Below are 17866 nucleotides of genomic sequence, written 5' to 3'. Positions count from 1 at the left end.
CCCCAGTCCAGATCTTTGAACAACCCATCACCAGCCTTCTTCGTGTCTGGGGATTTTTGTGCTCTAGATCTCGACGTGCCTACACCTCCCGTATGCTGGTTAAATCAGCCCACGCACGTCGCGAAATCAGTACTACACAGGCGGCCCCGAGGAGTTTGCCGCACTTCCTGTTGCAGACAGATGAACAATCTGACAATCTACAAACTCAAGATAACTTGCCGTAGTCTCAGAAGCTACCCTATCAATCAGGGTAGTTGTATGCTTCTTCGTCCTTATTGGCAGAGTAGTTAGGACCCAGGATGGTGCAGCAGGTGCATTTCCCCTGCCGGGACCGATTCCCACCAGGATCTAGGAACCGAGTTTTGCGGCTGCCTGGTTATATACTTGCTCTGCAGCATGGCTAGCCAGACCGTCGACGATGAACTCCGCTGATGGTCTCGAACAACGCTCCTGTTTATATAGCGATGCCGAGACGTGCCTCTGTTTCAACGGAGAACCCCCAGTACAATGCTTTCATACCGACCGACGCCGACCTCCTCGTGCCGGATCGGCCGTGCTCCGAGTGTCCACGCTCGGCGATCCTAGCCCGAGTAATCTGGTATATTTGCTGTCGGCGTAACATGAATTGCGTCTCCCTGTACAGTTAGTTCCGCAAATGGAGAGAAGACTAATTGCCACTTAAAACTCACTTACATCTCAGATCTGACCAATTGTCTGTTCTTCCTTTCACAAGAATTTATATAAGACTACAAGGAATGACAAAAAACCGACTGTTCCACTAGAATGCATAAAACCTAAACACTTGACCCATTCTCGACAAAGGGAACAATATAAACCACACCAGGGTATGGAGCCATGGAATTCCAAGAGCACTATACAAGTCACACTCTCATATCCATCAAATTCAACCCCAGCATCACCCAGCAAAACCTAGAGCTTACTCCCTCACACAAAGCCCCTCGACACACTTATTCCCATAACAACAATTCTGATCCGCAATGCAAGGCCCCAGGTCCTCGGAGCAATTAGGCCAGTCGCTATCCGTACTACGACATTTCGTGGCGGCGCAGTAGCCTGAGCAGCAGCCGGTGGGAGAGCCGAATTCGCAGCCGCCTGGATGATATTGTTAACATGGCATATCGTCAGATCAGAAAAAAGAGCAATCGGATAGATTGACATAGGATTGGCCTTGCTAGAATCCATGGACGGACCATAGATGGGACTGGCACATACCGTAAACGCCAATGCACGTTGCGGTAGGGACACACGTGGTGACGACGGTTGAGACCGGGGTCGTGAATGTCTTTGTTGCGCAGTACTCCGTTCCGATGCAGGCGTCGTACTCGCCGCATCCGTCTGCAAAGGTAGAGGTTGTGTCTGTATAGTGATTGAGTCAGTGGTGGTTTCCGAATCGAATAATGTAGTGATACACACAGAGAGCGATTTGGAGGGCCATGAGCCCGAGTGACTTGGCGAAGTGCATCTTTAATATCTGGGAAAGAAGTAAAGTAAGTAACCTGAGAAAGAGTACGGGTATGGGTACTATGGCGAACGCAATATCCCCAGATTATGAGCACAGCTTGGATCATATAGCCGGACAGCGAGACTACCGGGTGTTCCATGTTTCAGCCCATTTTGAGATGATTGGCGGTGATGCTGCAGATGATCACCGGAATACGAACGGCTGCATCGTTTTCCTATATCAGGAAGCCAGTGGGTAGGGAAAGGTGACGGTTATTCGCGACGTCTCACAATGCGGCTGGACTGGGTCCTTAAAGAGCCAACTGAAGAAGACGAGAAGTGTCACAGGAGATACGTGCCATGGATGCTGTCTTGAACATGAAGCTGCGATTGGGCGGCCTGGATCGCCATGAGCTCAAGATGATGCGAATGAATGATCGACCTTGGCTACTTTGAATGGCGGAATACGAGGTATGACGTTGTATCTTCAATAGCGAGAGACCTACCAGGTATCATCAGCAGTGCCGTCGCTGCACGGTATTACAAAAGTGCACACATAAACTTTGGTTCATGGCTGTTTGTGCTGGCTGTGTAGCACTTGGCTTTTCCATATCGGGAACCTAGGTCCACGACAATAAGTGATAAACACATACTGCGCCCGAAAAGTCTGGTAAGTGTAAAGGTTCCGTCATTGTCCAGAATGCGAGGATAGAAATACGAGCTGGGCCGGAACCTGGCCCATAAGCTTGCGATATAGGCTCCAGCCATCAGCACCTGATCTGCAACTCGAAAGTTTTGTCCGGATGCGGTTTGTCAACCCAGTACCCCTTGGCTTCGTCACCGGCGAGCCCAGCCGTTGGCCGGTTGTTCAGGAATAGTTGAGTCCAGAGCATTCTGGATAAAGACGGGCCTCGAGTATCCTTATGCTAAGGTGCAGGCGCAGATGGATCTGTCATATTTGGAGCTCCGCACAAGTACGAACGTACATGCATGGAATGAGAGTACCGAGAATCAATACAAGTTGCCGTATATTTACAGGCCTATCGTGATTCGGTCTGTGTCTCTTTACACTCTTAAGGATAATGAAGCTCATATCAAGCGGTATTGCGTATTGGTTTTGGGGAAGGGGGCGCAACTTGAAGACTTTCAGTATTGGGAGCTGCCGATCGGCATCTAGAACTATAGCATTCCTTGGACAAGACGGAAAGAGCGACAGGGGCTCTTGGGGTTTTGCTCTTTCAGATCAGCGATGTTCCCATAATATTGGCAGGGCTGACTTTTCCGAGTTCCAAGATCGAGGTGCATTGTTCAAACAGGAGCGCGTCATGTTGCAGCTGCCAACAACGAGCGACAGATAACCGATCAATACAGATAATCGGTCAATACAATATGAATCAGTTAGGAATTACTCCTGATCTATATCTTACTTCGGCCAAAAGGTCGACATCGTTCAGTATGCAACCCATAGGGCCAAGATCGCGTCGCTGGCGAGGCATAGAACTTGAACCTGACGCCGGCAGTTTACCCCTGGCTAACTCACTGACAAGCTTGCCTGAGACAGCTCTGTTTATATGAAGCAATAAGAGCCCACCAAACTCCGTCCAAGAGTCGCAGATAGAGATGACCCTATTCTACCGAGCGCCGATCGTGACGCTTATTGGTGGAGAACCCCCAGCAGGACTCTAACTCAAACACGGAGGCCTCAACTTCAAACCCCGGCAGCCTTGAATAGGGAATAACCTGGCTGTTGGCGCTCAGGCTTCGTCGTCTCGCGAATCCAATAAACCAACTGATCGTTTGACAGTTTGAGGTGGGTACGCCGATTCAGCAGTATAAGTGAGCCGCTGCCCTGCCGCTACACTCGCAACCTCAGTTTCTACCAAAGGTCATCTCTAGCTTCATTGACTGAAGTCTGTCTTTCATTCGCTCATTCTGCGCTGGTCGCTATTATTCATTCTTTTACCGTCAAAAAATCACTCTTTCAAGATGTCTCGCAACTTACTTGCCCTTGCTTCGTTCCTTTCTACCGTCTCTGCCCACGGGTACGTGAAGAACTTGGTGGTCAATGGCGAGTACTACGCTGGCTGGGAGATCAACAGCTTCCCCTACATGGAGGATCCCCCTGTTGTAGCCGCCTGGGGTATCCCGAACTCCAACGGTCCCATCGACGTGTCTAACGGCTACGCCACCGAGGATATCATCTGCAACCTAAACGCCACCAACGCCAAGGGTCACGTCAAGGTTGCTGCTGGCGACAAGATCAACCTCCAGTGGAGTCCCTGGCCGGAGTCGCATCATGGGCCTGGTAAAGTTTCCTTGATTCCTTTCTTGTTGCTTCTGAAGCCTGGAACCCTAACTAACGACGGTTTCGATAGTTATCGACTACCTCGCCTCATGCGGAGACTCATGTGAGACTGTTGACAAGACGACCCTCGAATTCTTCAAGATCGACGGCGTTGGTCTAGTCGACAACTCCGCTGTCCCCGGCACATGGGGAGACGACCAGCTCATCAACAACGACAACAGCTGGATGGTGCAGATCCCCGAGTCTATCGCCCCGGGAAACTACGTCCTACGTCACGAGATCATTGCCCTACACGGCGCCGGCACTGAGGGTGGTGCGCAGAACTACCCTCAATGCTTTAACCTTCAGATCACTGGTTCTGGAAGTGACCAGCCTGCTGGTACCCTGGGCACCGAGCTCTACTCTCTCGATGACCCCGGCATCCTAGTCAACATCTACAGCAGCCTCGACAGCTACGTCGTCCCTGGACCGACTCTCTACAGCGGTGCTTCCTCCATCGCCCAGGCTACCTCTGCTATCACTGCTACCGGCTCTGCTGCCACTGGCTCCGGTGGCGCCGCTGCTACCGCCACTGGCTCTGCTGGTGCTGGTGCTGGCTCCTCTGCCGCTACGACCGTCACTACCACTCCCTCTGCCAAGGTTGCTGTCTCTTCTGCTCCCGCTGCCGCTCCTACCAGCGCCGCTGCGACAACCCTCAGCACCCTCACCCGTACAACCTCTGCTGCCCCGGCTTCGACCACGGTCCCTGCCGCCCCTTCGACTTCCGCCCCTTCTCCCGGTGGTGCCTCTGGCTCTAACGCTGTTTATGAGCAGTGCGGTGGTTCGAACTTCAAGGGGGCTACTGGCTGTGCTGAGGGGTCTGTCTGCCACAAGTACAACCCTTACTATTCCCAGTGCATCCCTGCGTAAGGAGCTCAGTAAGGCTTTCAAGACGGTCAGGGTCATGGCACGACAATGTATTACATACGAGATAGTTTCATAGCATGAACAAAGGTTTTTAGATCTTCAAGCTCAGATCAGTCAACCATGTTACTTGAGTATCTTCACGATTCCAATCACGCAAGTTATAAGCTAGATAGACGTCCTAGTGGCATCCTACACGGACTTGAAACTACCCTAGCCCTCATTCAAGTGATAGCAGCGGATATCTTAGTGACGAGCCTACCGTATAATGCCGACTTTGGCGAGTCCCGCCGTATCTGGCGGGCCACTGCCCTGGGCACCAGAGAGTTCGGAGACCATCGAAGCTGGTTTAATTCCGACTGAATACTATTGGTAGTTATGAATAGATCAGAGCTCCTCATCCGTTTGTCTCTATAGTAGAACAAAGGCGACTTGTTGGTGGTCCGACTTTTGCCTAAATGATCACCTTTGTCTGCTAGTTTGTTATGCTGGAAAAATGGCAAGATGGCGGCTGTTAACCACAAAAGGTCAACAAGGATTGAAGTGATAAAAAGCATCTACAAAGTCTGTCAGAAGCAAAGTAGAATTGAGGGCCAGGAAGTTTTTCATGTTTGGCTGGTGTGAAATGAGTGCATTGTTTTGGTCTTCTTCACTTGTGTCACTTCTCATCCCTCCTCTCTTCACCATCTGCATCACTCCCACTTTTTCTCTTCAAACGGAACCTCCGTTATCCCCTAGTACTTCCAGGAAGCTAGCCATCTGCGTCCTTTCCCCTTACATACATTCTCTGCTCTGCGTCTTCGTAGCGGCCCGTCACCACCTTCTTGCCTTATCTTCGGGTTTAGGAAACACATCTGTGGACGGTAAGTATACATCGTTCTTTCCCTCTCTCCAAATGCCACGCCCCATGGTACTTATTTGGTCTCTGCATCTGAATAGCACGTTTATTTTTCCATTTACCGTCATCGATTTGCTCCGAGCGGCTCCCCCTCCTTCTGTCTCGCATTGTCTAGCTGCGAGTCACGATCCCGATCAATGTCTTCTCTGTCGACAACCGAGACCGCCGTGTCCCCAACCGATAGTGATAGACATGTCATTATCGCTGCTCCTGTTTTTACAAGTACAAAAAGTACTGAATCGAATCCCCTGTAGATATCCACGTGACCATCGACCCATGGCTAGATTCTCCTTTCCCGTCGTCGATTGGATGAGCTCCAAAGAATTACCCACAGCATTCACCTGCTGAGTCATTATACGAAGCCCTCCATTTGTATGGGGGACGACCTTGGCAATTAGGTAACAGTTTCATATAGTGGAACTATGCGCGCTCAGAGATTTCCAGACAGATTTTGGAGAGCCCGGGGTAGCGATGTGTCATCTGTCAAACCTGAGCTCGAATTGCTGGTGGCATTGCAGTGTTTTGAGTCATCTGACTAGGGGCCTATACTCGAGCGCGGAGATTGATCTTATTTGAACTCAATCCCTGAGGCTAATCAACAAATTCTGGAGGCCGTATACCGTCGACGCTACTGCACCGGGATCATGACTCAGTCGGTGCTTTCCCAGCCGTCGTCGCTGGATTGGGAGGCTGCACCAGCGCGGCAGGAGGTGCCTAAACTTAAGGCTATTATTAATAATACTAATAGGATAAACTTGCTATACTCCTATAAGGATAGGCTTGGGGATGAAGAGAAGAGCCTTGAGGAACCTGTTACTCAAGATGTTTTTGGGGATGAGCAGGACGCGGAGATCAAGTACAAGGTGCTGAGCTGGTGGTATGTTTACTTCCTTCTCTCCTCCAGGGTCCAGACACTAATTAATTGGTCCCAGGCAAGCCGGATTCCGTAAGTATACGTCCTCTTGAGTAAGGGCATAGCTCTAATGAAACAGTGATGGTCGCCGAAACCGTCTCGATCGGTATCCTCTCACTCCCCTCTGTCGTAGCAGCCCTAGGCCTCGTCCCGTAAGTCATTTACCCATCTCCCATTCGATCGGACCAATTAACGAACAAGCAGGGCAATCATCCTCCTCGTGGGAATCGGCCTAATGTCCACCTACACAGGCTACACGATCGGGCAGTTCCGATGGACATACCCACACGTCCAGAGCATGGCTGACGCAGGCGAGGTGTTGGCCGGTGCATTCGGGCGTGAGTTCCTGGGGATGGGCCAGCTACTACTGATTGTGTTTATCATGGCGAGCCACCTGCTTACATTCACTGTTGCGATGAATACGATTACGGACCATGGGACGTGCTCGATTGTGTTTGGGGTTGTGGGATTGGTGATTTCTTACTTGCTTTGTTTGCCGAGGACGTCGGCAAAGGTTTCGTATCTTTCTGTTGGGTGTGAGTACTCCCTATTGTACCGAGGGTCTGGTAGGGACGGGGTTCGAGAGAGTTGGGCTAATGGAGTACAGCATTCATAAGTGTCTTTTCCGCGGTCATGATCGTCATGATAGCCGTTGGTGTCGAGAAGCCCTGGAAAGGTGGTCTTCAGGCCGTGGTCGATACCAACCTTTACCATGCCTTTCTGGGAGTGTGCAATATCGTCTTTTCGTTCTGTAGGCCACGCCTCTATGATCTCCAACTCCATCTCCTGCTAACTTTATCCAGCCGGTCACGTCGCCTTCTTCAGCTTCATCTCCGAACTCAAGGATCCAAGAGAGTACCCTAAATCTCTCTTCCTGCTACAAGGCACAGACACAATCCTGTACATTGTCAGCGCGGTCGTGATCTACTGCTACGCAGGTCCAGAGGTTACCTCTCCCGCGCTGGGCTCGGCGAGCCCAATCATTGGGAAGATCGCGTACGGGATTGCCTTGCCTACCGTATATACTCCCTTCCCCTGGCTCTCCCAAACTCAAAGTCTAACACCTGGATCAGATAATCATCGGCGGCGTCGTAAACGGCCACGTCGCAAGCAAGTACATCTACGTCCGCCTCTTCCGGAAGTCAAACCGGATGCACAAGAAGGATCTTGTCTCTGTTGGATCTTGGGCCCTCATCTTGCTGGGGACATGGGTCATCGCGTGGATCATTGCGTCGGCCATTCCAGTGTTCAATAATTTGCTGAGTTTGATTGTACGGTTCCCTCTCCTTGAAATCCATCCCTCCGTCACCGTTGGGTCAAAAACTAATGGGATTTATTTCTACGCAGGCTTCGCTCTTCGCTAGCTGGTTTACTTGTCCGTTTACCTTCCCACTCCCTCTTCACCCTTTCTTATCATTTTCCAACCGAGCAAAGTATCGATCGTGACCCCAAACTAACCTATCCTCATTCGATTCTAGACGGATTCAGCGGAATGTTCTGGCTCTACCTCAACAGAAACCGCCTCTTCGCAAGTCCGACAAAGACCTTCCTGACACTGGTCAATATCGGGATGGTTGCTGTGTCTGCTTGTATTGTAAGTTGACTTCCAATTGCACTCTCCCGTTCCACTCCAAGCAAGTCCAGTGAGCTGACGATTATACAGTGCGGACTCGGTCTATATGTCTCTGGACGGGCACTGCACGAGGACTCAAGCAGTGCCAGTTTCTCGTGTGCGAATAATGCTTCTTAGGTCTTGAATATACTGGGGGTATTGATGGGTTAGCTTTGCGTATATAAGTTTGTTGCAAATCGGTTGTTTGTTCAATAGCTAGAACGTTGAAGTACTGTACAGTATCAGTCAGGAAGAGGGGAATTATCTCCACGGTCTTCATTGCATGGTCGTCGTAAATATAAATTTGACTGGTATCCGCCCAAATGGAACTTGCACGTTCTAGGAAAATCCGGCACAGGGTGCCAAAGAGCGACGGGGCAATGGACAATGATAAACAAATCAAGCCCCCGTTTGCCAACGCTGCAAAAGGGGGGGTCGGGGCGTGGGTCTTGGTACAAGGAAGTGCATAGAACACATGGCCCTTCACTTATAACCAAGGGTGTGAGATTACAAAAATTGCAGCATAGTATATGGAACAACAAGATCCTTTGCAAGCTTTATTTGACCTGTTCCATCCTCCAGCGCAGTGCCGCTTTTTCCTCTCGATGCCCTGCGCAGGTTAAGCCCGTACTAGCTAGGGCCAGATAATATCAGCACAGTCAGCACTAGTTGCTGGCATGCATCCATATAGGCAACTCCTCACCCATCCCATCACCCATCCCATCCCAAGAACAAATAATTCCTCAAGTCGCACATAGCCCTTCACTCGTATAACAAACCCGCACTGTATCAGATTACCATCCCCCTCTTCTACCGCCTCGTCCTCCTCTGGTACGAGCCCCTCGCCTCAGCCATCGGGTGCATCACAACCCTCACCTCAAAAGACGCGTACCTGAACTCATTCATCCCTCCGTACCTCGCAGTCCGAGACCCAACGCACAATATGCTCTTCAACCAACTCGGCGCAGCGTATTTCTTTGTCGCGAGCAGCCAGGCTATCCTCCTGCGACACTCGAACGATATCAAGGTGTGGAAGATACTGAATGCGTGTTGGCTGGGGTGGGATGTTATCTTGCTGTATAGTCTCTGGGATGGGTTGAGGATGCAGGGGAGATTGGATCCAGGTGCCTGGCGGGGTGAGGACCTGTCGGCGATTGTTCCAACTGTTTTTATGGCTTTTGCAAGGGCGGCGATTGTCGCTGGGGTCGGGCTGGGAGGGTCGAGGTCGAGGGCGAGGTCGAAGTCGACTGCTAAGGATGCAAAGGATTGAGGCCAGTTGTTCAAGGCGGGGCCACCTGTAATGGAGGGTGGTGGACGAATTGGGCCGCCATTTGTTCACTTTATGCTATGGAAAGACAGCAGAGGTCTATCTCCCTAAGTACTCTGTCTATGCTCTGTATGGCTAGATGATAGAAGGTCCTGGTACGTGGCGTTGAGGGCTGGCTGGCGATCCAATGGACTTGGAATCTGATGTCTGATACGTCTTCACCTGGGAACCGCTCCCCCTTGCCCGGACACGGACATGTTCTTAACTATCTTTGCCAGGTGAAGGATGCCTCTGGGGTGTGCAGCTCACCAGGTCACATACATACATCTGTGCGTCCAAAGCAGTACAGTGAGTCAGCATCGCGGGATTTGATCACAGCGCGACCCCAAAGCAACGATACCCCCGGTTGTTTCCTTCAATACTGGACCTCACCTCTCTTACATACATACATACATACACTTCCATTCCATCAGAAAACACCGGCCGGCGCTGAGAGTCTCCCAACAGTTGAACAATTCACTGTCACCGTACGAGTAGAAAGAGTACATACGTTGTTATTCGAGATTATATACATGAGATCCATATACCAGAGCGAGTCCAGCCCAGCCCATTCAACTTATATCTAATACTCCAACCGATCATCATGAGTAAGCTGCACATCAAACCTCTCGTCTCCCTTCCACACCGCAGAAGGCCGATTGCACGCCGCAACCGCACTCCTGAGATCGCGAACCATGGACAAAGGTCCACTTGCCACAACGCGCGTGGGGCCCGATACAGTCCGCGCCACGAACTCGGATAGTTGTGTGGAGAGGTCGGGGTGCTCGGTGTTTCCGCTTGATAATGAGGCGCTCGAGGAGGGGGCGTGGATTGAGAAGGTGGATTCTTTCATTGAGGTTTCGGAGTCTGGTGACGAGTCGGAGGAGTCGGAGGAGTCTGGGGAGTCGGAGGGGGAGAAGGGGAGTTGGTGGTCGTTGGTTGCTGTAATTTCTTTGCTTTGGGCGAATGCGTCGGTTGGTGGTGCTATTGTTGTTGTGGCGGTAGACGGCTTATCGCCAGACCCGCGGGTGACGAAGATGCGAATTCGAAAGTTCGATGATGCAGCCGCCGCCTTGCGGAGCGTGTTCAGCTCCGGCTCAATCCACTTCAGGTCGTCCGTGCGTCGAACCACCCACAAGCACTCGAGGAGGCCGCGGCGGGGAGTACTCGCCAGGGCAAGGAGGACAGGAAGGACAAACGTCACGCCCGTACCGCCGGCGACGCAGAAGACGTTGACATCATCTTCGGTGTAAAAGTCTTGATTGATGATGGATTGGCCGTAGGGACCGGAGAGGATGACAGAGGTCGTTGGATCGGCTCCTTGAGGAGCAGCGGCTGCCAACTGCGCGAGTTGCTTCGTGATGCCCTTGCGGGCCCGAATGATATATGTATGGTTCTGAGCTCTCGGGTTTTGGCCTGGGGCAATCGCCGGGGTCATGGGGTGACTCTGCCAAAGGGTGAGGTCAGGAAAGCAAAGGAAGAAGTGCTGGCCGATCTTCCACTCATCATGGTTGTGCTCAAAATCAAGGCGGATGATGTCGCCGTCGTGTGCGCGCTGGAAGAGAGTCATACGGGCGCCGGGAACATGCATCCCAAACGCATGCGTCGTGTTCGGCGTGTTGAAGTGGTGCAGAGCAAACGTCCGAACGAGCCGAACGCCACGGTCAAAGAACCAGACTATCAGCGATGCAATCATCCAGCAGTAAAGCTGAACCCAGTGGCCCCAGCAGGCGCCGATATAGACCATCGCCAGGACATAGTGAGACTTGCGGAAGAACTCGTACCCCGTCAGTCGAATGCCCCATTGTGTGCTTGCGGCGACCATAACAGATAGGAGAATCATCGCCACAATACCCCAGATGATATACGTCTGCGCAACCCACTCGTTCCACGCGGAGGGCTGAGGCTGGTAGAGCTTGCCCTCGATGATCGTCCAGCCGATCGTATGCAGTGTAGATTGGATGTAGATGATCCAGCCGATCCAGCGGTGCAGGAACATGAAGTGGTGGTATGGGACGCCGGTGATGAGAGAGAGGAGCGACTCGCGGCTGGAGAGGAGGACGGAGAGAGGCGTGAGTGCGAATGCGAGGACGCCGACGCGGTCTGACCAGGGGCCCAGCCCAGTCCGAGTGTTGTAGACCCCCGGCATGCCCTTGACGGGACTCATCCACGTCTTGTACGTGATCCCGATAAAGGTAAAGATGGTAAGGTACCCAACGAGCATAGCCAAAATGACAATCTGCAGTCGCGTCGTGTGACCAAAGATCGAAGGCAATGACTCGGCGAGGAGATATCGCCGGACGAGAGCCTTGATCGATGTACCGGCTCGATACAAGGCATTCTGACGGGGTGTCGAGTCCTCGAGGAGCTGGTCCTTCGAGGCGGTCGTCACCCTCGTCAACGGGAAAAGATGCCTCCCCAGCACCCAAAGGAACAAGACCCCGCAGATGACAGCCCACAGAATGAAGGTGTACAGCATCCCCAGGTCATGCTCGTGGTAGACAGCATCGAGATACTCGCAGGCCCCGACATCGTTCGTGCAGGGGACCTGACGCGAGGCATAGCCCCAGTGGTACTCCAACTGGGAGTCCTTACTGAAGTCCTGGATGTGTCTCTTGACGGACATATCGTTGCCAGTCTGTCATATCGTGTCAGGCCTTGTCGAAACGTGGCTCGGGCCCGAATTATATTCTCCGGTGCTTCTAGGTTGTCCGTGCCAGAAGAAGAGCCAGGGCCATGGCAATCATCAATCTGGAGCAGCAGGGGTTGACAAATCTGCTCAGGTTCCACTGGTTGAGCAGATTAGGGTTGATTAGCTGCAGTCTGATTGGCTGGCGGCAAATGCCAAGCCAGAAATGTGCTCAAATGTGCTGCAGACCCACTCATAACTAATCTAATCAATGGCAATGACAACCATCTTGGGTCTGGATATAAGGGGACTATGCCTGAACTCAAAAAAAAAAAACACCACTGTTTCTACTGTGATAGAGACCTTACACATCACACTCACCATGGAACACCACCACCTCCCGCGCATGGCGGGCATGGACATGGGCAGCTCAATGAGCAATGTCTCCTGCACAGCCGAGGTAGGCCATCTCCTCCGGAACCATTGCAATCGCAGTTCTAACTCAATCTCGCTGTCTAGATGATCTGGAACTGGAACACAATCGACACCTGCTTCCTCGCCTCCACCTGGCACGTCACAACAAAAGGCATGTTCGCGGTGTCCTGCATCGGCGTCGCCCTCCTCGGCATGTCCCTCGAATTCCTGCGCCGGATCTCAAAAGACTACGAAGAGTCGCTGCAGCGTCAATTCACACGGCACGCAATGTCGACGCTCGACGACCCCAGTTCTCTTTCCTGCAACACGCCGACGAATATCATGACCTACCGCGCGAGCCCACTCCAGCAAATCATCCGGGCGGTCCTGCACGTGGCGCAGTTCGGGACGGCGTATATCACCATGTTGATTGCGATGCATTATAACGGGTACATGATTATATCGATTTTTATCGGGGCGTTCTTGGGGAAGTTGTTTTTTGATTGGGGGGTGTACCGGGTTGTTCTTGGGCAGGGAATGGGAGCGGGTTCACAAGGGTTACAATGGGCACGGCCTGGAGCTGGGGCTGGGTTGGCGAAGCAGGTCAAGGTTAGTGTTGTTGAGGAGGAGGCGACGAAGTGTTGTGGGTGATCTGTATGCAAGTACATCATGATAATGAGAGAGTCAGCGCTGGCGCTGTCTTTGATCAAGAGCCTTAAGGATTAGTAGACATGCATTCGGAAATGTATCCCGCGGGTATTAGATTCGGATGGGTTTGCGTAGCCATGTTCCTGGATACCTGTACCGCAAACCGAAGAGAGTGTGATTGGAGGTATATACTACTTTCGGGTCTTGATCCCTGAGTTTGAAAATGACTCAGTGCTGCATCTCGACAATGGGTGTTTCTTCGAGGCAGAGAAAATCTCGCTGTATCTCTCCTCCACGCTTCCCGTCGGGTTGTTCACCAGAACCCCAAGGACCTCAGTCTCGACCAGGATCGAACTGAAGATTAGGCTCTAACGTGATCCCGCTTTCATTGTCACAAAAAGGCAGTGACGGTTCAGTTCGACCGAGGCCAAGGGCCAGGGTCGAGCCCGACCCCAAGGAATACTGAGACTGAGGCTTTGACCATCGCGTATACATCCGTCAGCGTACTACCAATCCACCACACGCTCCCGCACACAAGAGGAAGCGAGTCGCTTAGCCTGGCGAGTTCAACAGACGGGGGCCGCACATGGACGAAGGATTCGCGAAACCCAGTCTTGCCAGCTGAGCCGGCAGAGTCGAATGTCACTGGATGGCACGATCCGTATTGCGCACCGTGGCCCAACATGAGCAAGCTACTGGGCAGAGGAAATGATAACCTTTTTGGTATCATCTCTGTCCGTATTCGAGACTCCACTCCGGCGGTCTTTCTGTATGTCATTGACGATAAGGACGTGGCACAGTGGACTTACCTTGGGCCGCTGGTAAATGTCGGATTGGACGTGCGCCTGTCGAGATGGTGGGCAATCTAGGGAGAAACTGGGAGGTTACAAACTTTTTCAGCTTGAGGGATGATGAAGGGACGGAGCGCGATTTTCTCATCATGGGGAGTGAAGGACATTCACCACAAGAGCAACGTGTTGCGGATGCACAGGTGCAGATGTGGCCCCTGACGCGCCCCTCGCGCACAACTCTGTATGCCCGGATTCCTGCGACGAACAGAAGCGAACGAAGGCGAAACCCCTTCCGGCCATGTCCAGATGACCTACGTCTTCGCCCGGGCACCTCGACCACGGAACCTTCTACGCCGCCGCGAATTCCTTCTTCGACCTAGTCACCCAAACGCGCGTAGTCTGGGGCTGGATCCCTGGGGACGACCTGTGTGATGATCTCCGCCGGAAGCCAGGGCTAGAGCGGGATGCTCTCTATGCCGCGTGAGGTGTTTTTTGCAGACGCAGTTTGATGTTGTTGGTGCTGTGGGGTGCGATCTTGCCTCTATTACTTCGCTTAAGTATGTCGAGGATAGTCATGGTTTGTTTACGGCTCGGACTCTGGCGAGTAAGCCGTACGAGCCTCTTATTAGGGCTCTGCGACAGGGGGTTGTCTGTTCGGTATGCACGGTTGGGGCGGGTAGATCTTAGCTACCGTCAATTGGACATGGACGAGGTCAAGTTTGGATTCACGCCAGACGAAGTCAAGACTCGGACGTGGGAACTCGGTTGCTCGTTTAGTGTCTCGCCGCATTGCCAGAAGGCCGGCGTGATTATTGGCGGTTCAACAGGTAAGCCCCTACTATCATCCATGCGTCTCCCAATTCAGATATCCGAGGTGTGGACATACACTAACGCCCACCATCCAGACTCATCTAAAAGAACAACCCTCACATTCACACCCCAATCCTCAACATTCACCATAACCCGGCCATCACCTCTCTCACCCAACTCTTCGAACCAGATCAACAGCGCGCCAGAACAGGCACCACACACCCTGTTCATGAGTCGCGACCCCCGCACTGGAGACGAGACAATAGAGCCATTACGGATCCGCGCTTGGCGTGGTAATTCAGTGCTGGAGGTATTCGTGAGTGAGCGCACGGTAATATCGACGAGGATATACGCGGGCGAAGGGAGTGGAGGTATCAGGTCTTTTTGCTGATGATGGCGATGATGATGCGCCTGTTGGATATGAGACAGAACTGCTCAAGGCAGAAGTCTGAATGGGCTTGGGGTTGTAGAGTGTATATATAACTTGCTAGGCGTGGTTCCAGTTATTTGATGTTTTGCTAGCATGATGCTAGGATAGACCTATCTACTTGGTGGTTAGATCAATGGATCGAGCGCTTTCACGGAGGAAAGGGGGCAGTTTCTGCAGCATCACTCAGCCCAGCCAGACACAGCCCGGTCCAGCACCTTCCATGGGATTGAGATAATATCGCGCGTGTACCATGACAATTGTCACTGCGTAGCTGCTGTATGAGGCGTGAGGCGAGCACTACCGGTTATTCAAATGTAATTCCGACCTTACTAAACCCTACAAAACTGTTGTGCAGGCTTGCCATAGGATGTTCGAATCACGAACTTATTTGTGTACAAAATGGAGCCAGTCAGAACAGAGGGTGGAAATTTCTGCTATAGTCAACTACAGAACACAAACCGCTAATCACCTGGATCCTAATAACAAACAATGGCCGAATGCCCCTCGCTACACCTGAGCCTCCTTATTTTCCAGCGCTGCACCCTCAACATGCATGGTATTCAGAACCGTCGCCGCATCACGCTTGACCAAGCTCCTCTTCACCGGGTTGGGGTCAGAGAAGACCTCCTCGAGCTCTTCAAGCGTACGGTCCTTGGTCTCGGGGAAATAGAACCACATAATTACAATCTCAATGAGGTCCCAGAACACAAAGAACAGGTAGAAGTAGTACTGGATGTCTGCGAAAGCAGGACCGGAGCTATATTGGATGATAGTGCTGGCGATGGAGGAGGCCAGGTTTCCGACCGCGGTCCCCTTTGCTCTGGTCGTGGTAGTTAGGGTTTCGGCGATGTACATGGACTGCAGCGGGGTCCAACCGAAGGAGAAGATGATACCAAAGAGGTAAATGAAGGCGATGGTTGTGTTTGCGGCAGCGGTATTTGAGGGGTCGTCTGTAGCCAGCTTGGATGTTCCAGTGATGATTGCGAATGCGACTGAGCAGAAGAGCAAAGAGTAGATGAGCAGTGGGCGGCGTCCAATGACGTCTGTCATTCTTGCGCCTAGGATGGCTCCGAGGAATGACAACGGCGCGTAGATGCCGTTTAGCAGAAGCTTCCTGCTCTCACTTACGATACCGACGTTCTCCAGCATCACTGGGAGATAGTAGCTCGTCACTGAGTTACCAGATATTTGGCCAAAGCAGGCCATTCCCAGCACGCATATCAGCCTCCGACGCGCGGAATGCCCGGTGTATAGCTCACGGTAGTCCCACCATTTCTTGTCTGAAGCATCGGTTGCGATACTTTGCTGCATCTCTTTGAGCTGTAAGAGGACAATTGGGTGCTCTGGATCGTTGTCACCATGGTATTTTGCCAGAACCTTGGCTGCATCTTCTGATCGATCCTGCGCCATCAGCCACCGCGGCGACTCGGGGATGAACCATACGCCAATGACGACGAAGACTGACGATATGAGCTGGCACCAGATTGGAATGCGGAACGAGTCGACGCTGTCAAGCCTGGAGCAGCCAAACACTACCCAACTGGCAAGAATGGAGCCGATATACCTAGATATACTTGTCAGTTTGCAGACAGAAGTCTTGGGAAACGGGGTGGATGAGATGATGGAGTGGCATATGGGGAGGCGAAGAGTCCTCATATAGCGACCATGGTCGGTGTTGCTCACCATGTGCAATTATACAGCCCAGTAATCGTTCCCCTGAGTAAAAACATGTGTCAGCAATTTCATGGATATGAGCCAACAAGTATAGACACTAACCTCCACGCCGGATGGGCCATCTCACTGACGTAGCACGGTGCAGATACGGAACAAAAGCTGACACCAAAACCTAAGATGAATCGGCCTGCGAGGAACATCCCTCGGTTTACCGATGGGCTTTGGATGCAAGTCCCGATCACAATAATGAATGCTCCGACAAACATGCCTATGCTGTTAGCGCGACCCTATGATAAATGGCAGTAATGACGAACCCACGCGACGCCCCCAATAATCATTTACTGGGCCGGTGAAGAAGACTGCTGGGATCGAGCCGATGTTGTAGATAGCAAAGACGATGCCGGTGCTGGAGCCAGAGGTCTCCCTGATTTCGGTCAGTCAGGTCTCCTTGAGATGGGGTTGGTGGTTGTACATGTTGAAGAATGCTAAATAGGACTCCATCGCATTGAGACCTCCCATAAGCGACCCGTCATACCCGTTGAGACATCCGCATAGATACGGAATAATCAAGATCAGGTATAGCCGGAACATCGACAGAGACAGAGGGTTGTACGTGGTGTTGAGAGCGTCATGAGCCACCCTGACTTCCTCGACTCCCCCCTCTGCCTCCTTCTGCTCTGCGGGCTGGACATTCTTCTCGTCGGCCATGGTTGTCGATGCGCTTCTGCGTTCAGCGATGCGGTAAATCTGGCCACCGTCCCCACAAAGGCAGACACACCGACTTATATCCCTGCCACTGCGCCGAGAACACGGGGTCACTCAACGACGGCAAAAAGGAGGGACCAATCAGGGCGCTGAACGGGATAAAAAGCAAGACCCTTGCGCCTGGCTGGCCCATTCTGGTAAGTCCCCATGGGGTTTGTAGTTCTTGTTTCTGCTAGAGGGGTGTCAAAGCGCGCCGGGCCCGGTATCCCCGACGCGAATCGTATGGAACCACACACTCTCATCTTCCCCGCTTTTCGATGCAATATAGTGTCGCATGCCATTGGCGGCGCTTATATTAGCTTGCCCC

General features: G+C 52.3%; 8 protein-coding genes across 8 annotated transcripts; 5 read left to right on the top strand and 3 right to left on the bottom strand.

Moving 5' to 3' along the window:
- Positions 1 to 937: 937 nt before the first annotated feature.
- Positions 938 to 1483, bottom strand: BDV17DRAFT_288011 (uncharacterized protein; the record flags this gene model as incomplete). The annotated part of the gene is made up of 3 exons (XM_073761291.1): positions 938 to 1113; positions 1234 to 1377; positions 1435 to 1483. The coding sequence occupies 3 exons, from the start codon at positions 1481 to 1483 to the stop codon at positions 938 to 940; spliced, it is 369 nt and encodes a 122-aa protein (XP_073619332.1).
- A 1865-nt stretch (positions 1484 to 3348) lies between these two features.
- Positions 3349 to 4774, top strand: BDV17DRAFT_254561 (glycosyl hydrolase family 61-domain-containing protein). The gene is made up of 2 exons (XM_073756794.1): positions 3349 to 3766; positions 3837 to 4774. The coding sequence occupies exons 1-2, from the start codon at positions 3448 to 3450 to the stop codon at positions 4673 to 4675; spliced, it is 1158 nt and encodes a 385-aa protein (XP_073619331.1). The 5' UTR covers positions 3349 to 3447; the 3' UTR covers positions 4676 to 4774.
- Positions 4775 to 6081: 1307 nt separating this feature from the next.
- On the top strand, positions 6082 to 8359 carry BDV17DRAFT_254559 (transmembrane amino acid transporter protein-domain-containing protein). Its single transcript, XM_073756793.1, has 10 exons — positions 6082 to 6444; positions 6500 to 6513; positions 6560 to 6632; positions 6685 to 7016; positions 7088 to 7231; positions 7284 to 7498; positions 7554 to 7751; positions 7828 to 7855; positions 7959 to 8074; positions 8144 to 8359. Exons 1-10 carry the CDS (start codon positions 6212 to 6214, stop codon positions 8228 to 8230), a joined length of 1440 nt encoding a protein of 479 aa, XP_073619330.1. The 5' UTR covers positions 6082 to 6211; the 3' UTR covers positions 8231 to 8359.
- Positions 8360 to 8603: 244 nt separating this feature from the next.
- BDV17DRAFT_254558 (uncharacterized protein) lies at positions 8604 to 9783 on the top strand. The gene has a single exon (XM_073756792.1). It carries the CDS (start codon positions 9036 to 9038, stop codon positions 9360 to 9362), a length of 327 nt encoding a protein of 108 aa, XP_073619329.1. The 5' UTR covers positions 8604 to 9035; the 3' UTR covers positions 9363 to 9783.
- A 129-nt stretch (positions 9784 to 9912) lies between these two features.
- Positions 9913 to 12080, bottom strand: BDV17DRAFT_254556 (ferric reductase family protein). The gene has a single exon (XM_073756791.1). It carries the CDS (start codon positions 12022 to 12024, stop codon positions 9982 to 9984), a length of 2043 nt encoding a protein of 680 aa, XP_073619328.1. The 5' UTR covers positions 12025 to 12080; the 3' UTR covers positions 9913 to 9981.
- Positions 12081 to 12351: 271 nt separating this feature from the next.
- Positions 12352 to 13137, top strand: BDV17DRAFT_254555 (copper transporter family protein). Its single transcript, XM_073756790.1, has 2 exons — positions 12352 to 12487; positions 12547 to 13137. The coding sequence occupies exons 1-2, from the start codon at positions 12410 to 12412 to the stop codon at positions 13090 to 13092; spliced, it is 624 nt and encodes a 207-aa protein (XP_073619327.1). The 5' UTR covers positions 12352 to 12409; the 3' UTR covers positions 13093 to 13137.
- A 990-nt stretch (positions 13138 to 14127) lies between these two features.
- Positions 14128 to 15219, top strand: BDV17DRAFT_197025 (uncharacterized protein). The gene is made up of 2 exons (XM_073755206.1): positions 14128 to 14707; positions 14786 to 15219. Exons 1-2 carry the CDS (start codon positions 14389 to 14391, stop codon positions 15079 to 15081), a joined length of 615 nt encoding a protein of 204 aa, XP_073619326.1. The 5' UTR covers positions 14128 to 14388; the 3' UTR covers positions 15082 to 15219.
- Positions 15220 to 15433: 214 nt separating this feature from the next.
- Positions 15434 to 17706, bottom strand: BDV17DRAFT_254551 (sugar porter family MFS transporter). The gene is made up of 5 exons (XM_073756789.1): positions 17267 to 17706; positions 17109 to 17218; positions 16897 to 17062; positions 16804 to 16836; positions 15434 to 16684 (listed from the first exon to the last, which is right to left on the bottom strand). The coding sequence occupies exons 1-5, from the start codon at positions 17500 to 17502 to the stop codon at positions 15628 to 15630; spliced, it is 1602 nt and encodes a 533-aa protein (XP_073619325.1). The 5' UTR covers positions 17503 to 17706; the 3' UTR covers positions 15434 to 15627.
- Between the last annotated feature and the right edge of the window lie 160 nt (positions 17707 to 17866).

Source organism: Aspergillus undulatus (genome assembly GCF_047715775.1).
Source record: "Aspergillus undulatus strain CBS 261.88 unplaced genomic scaffold BDV17scaffold_6, whole genome shotgun sequence".
Classification (NCBI taxonomy): domain Eukaryota; kingdom Fungi; phylum Ascomycota; class Eurotiomycetes; order Eurotiales; family Aspergillaceae; genus Aspergillus; species Aspergillus undulatus.
The sequence above is the reverse complement of the archived record's forward strand: the minus strand, read 5'-3'. Positions and strand labels throughout refer to the sequence as shown.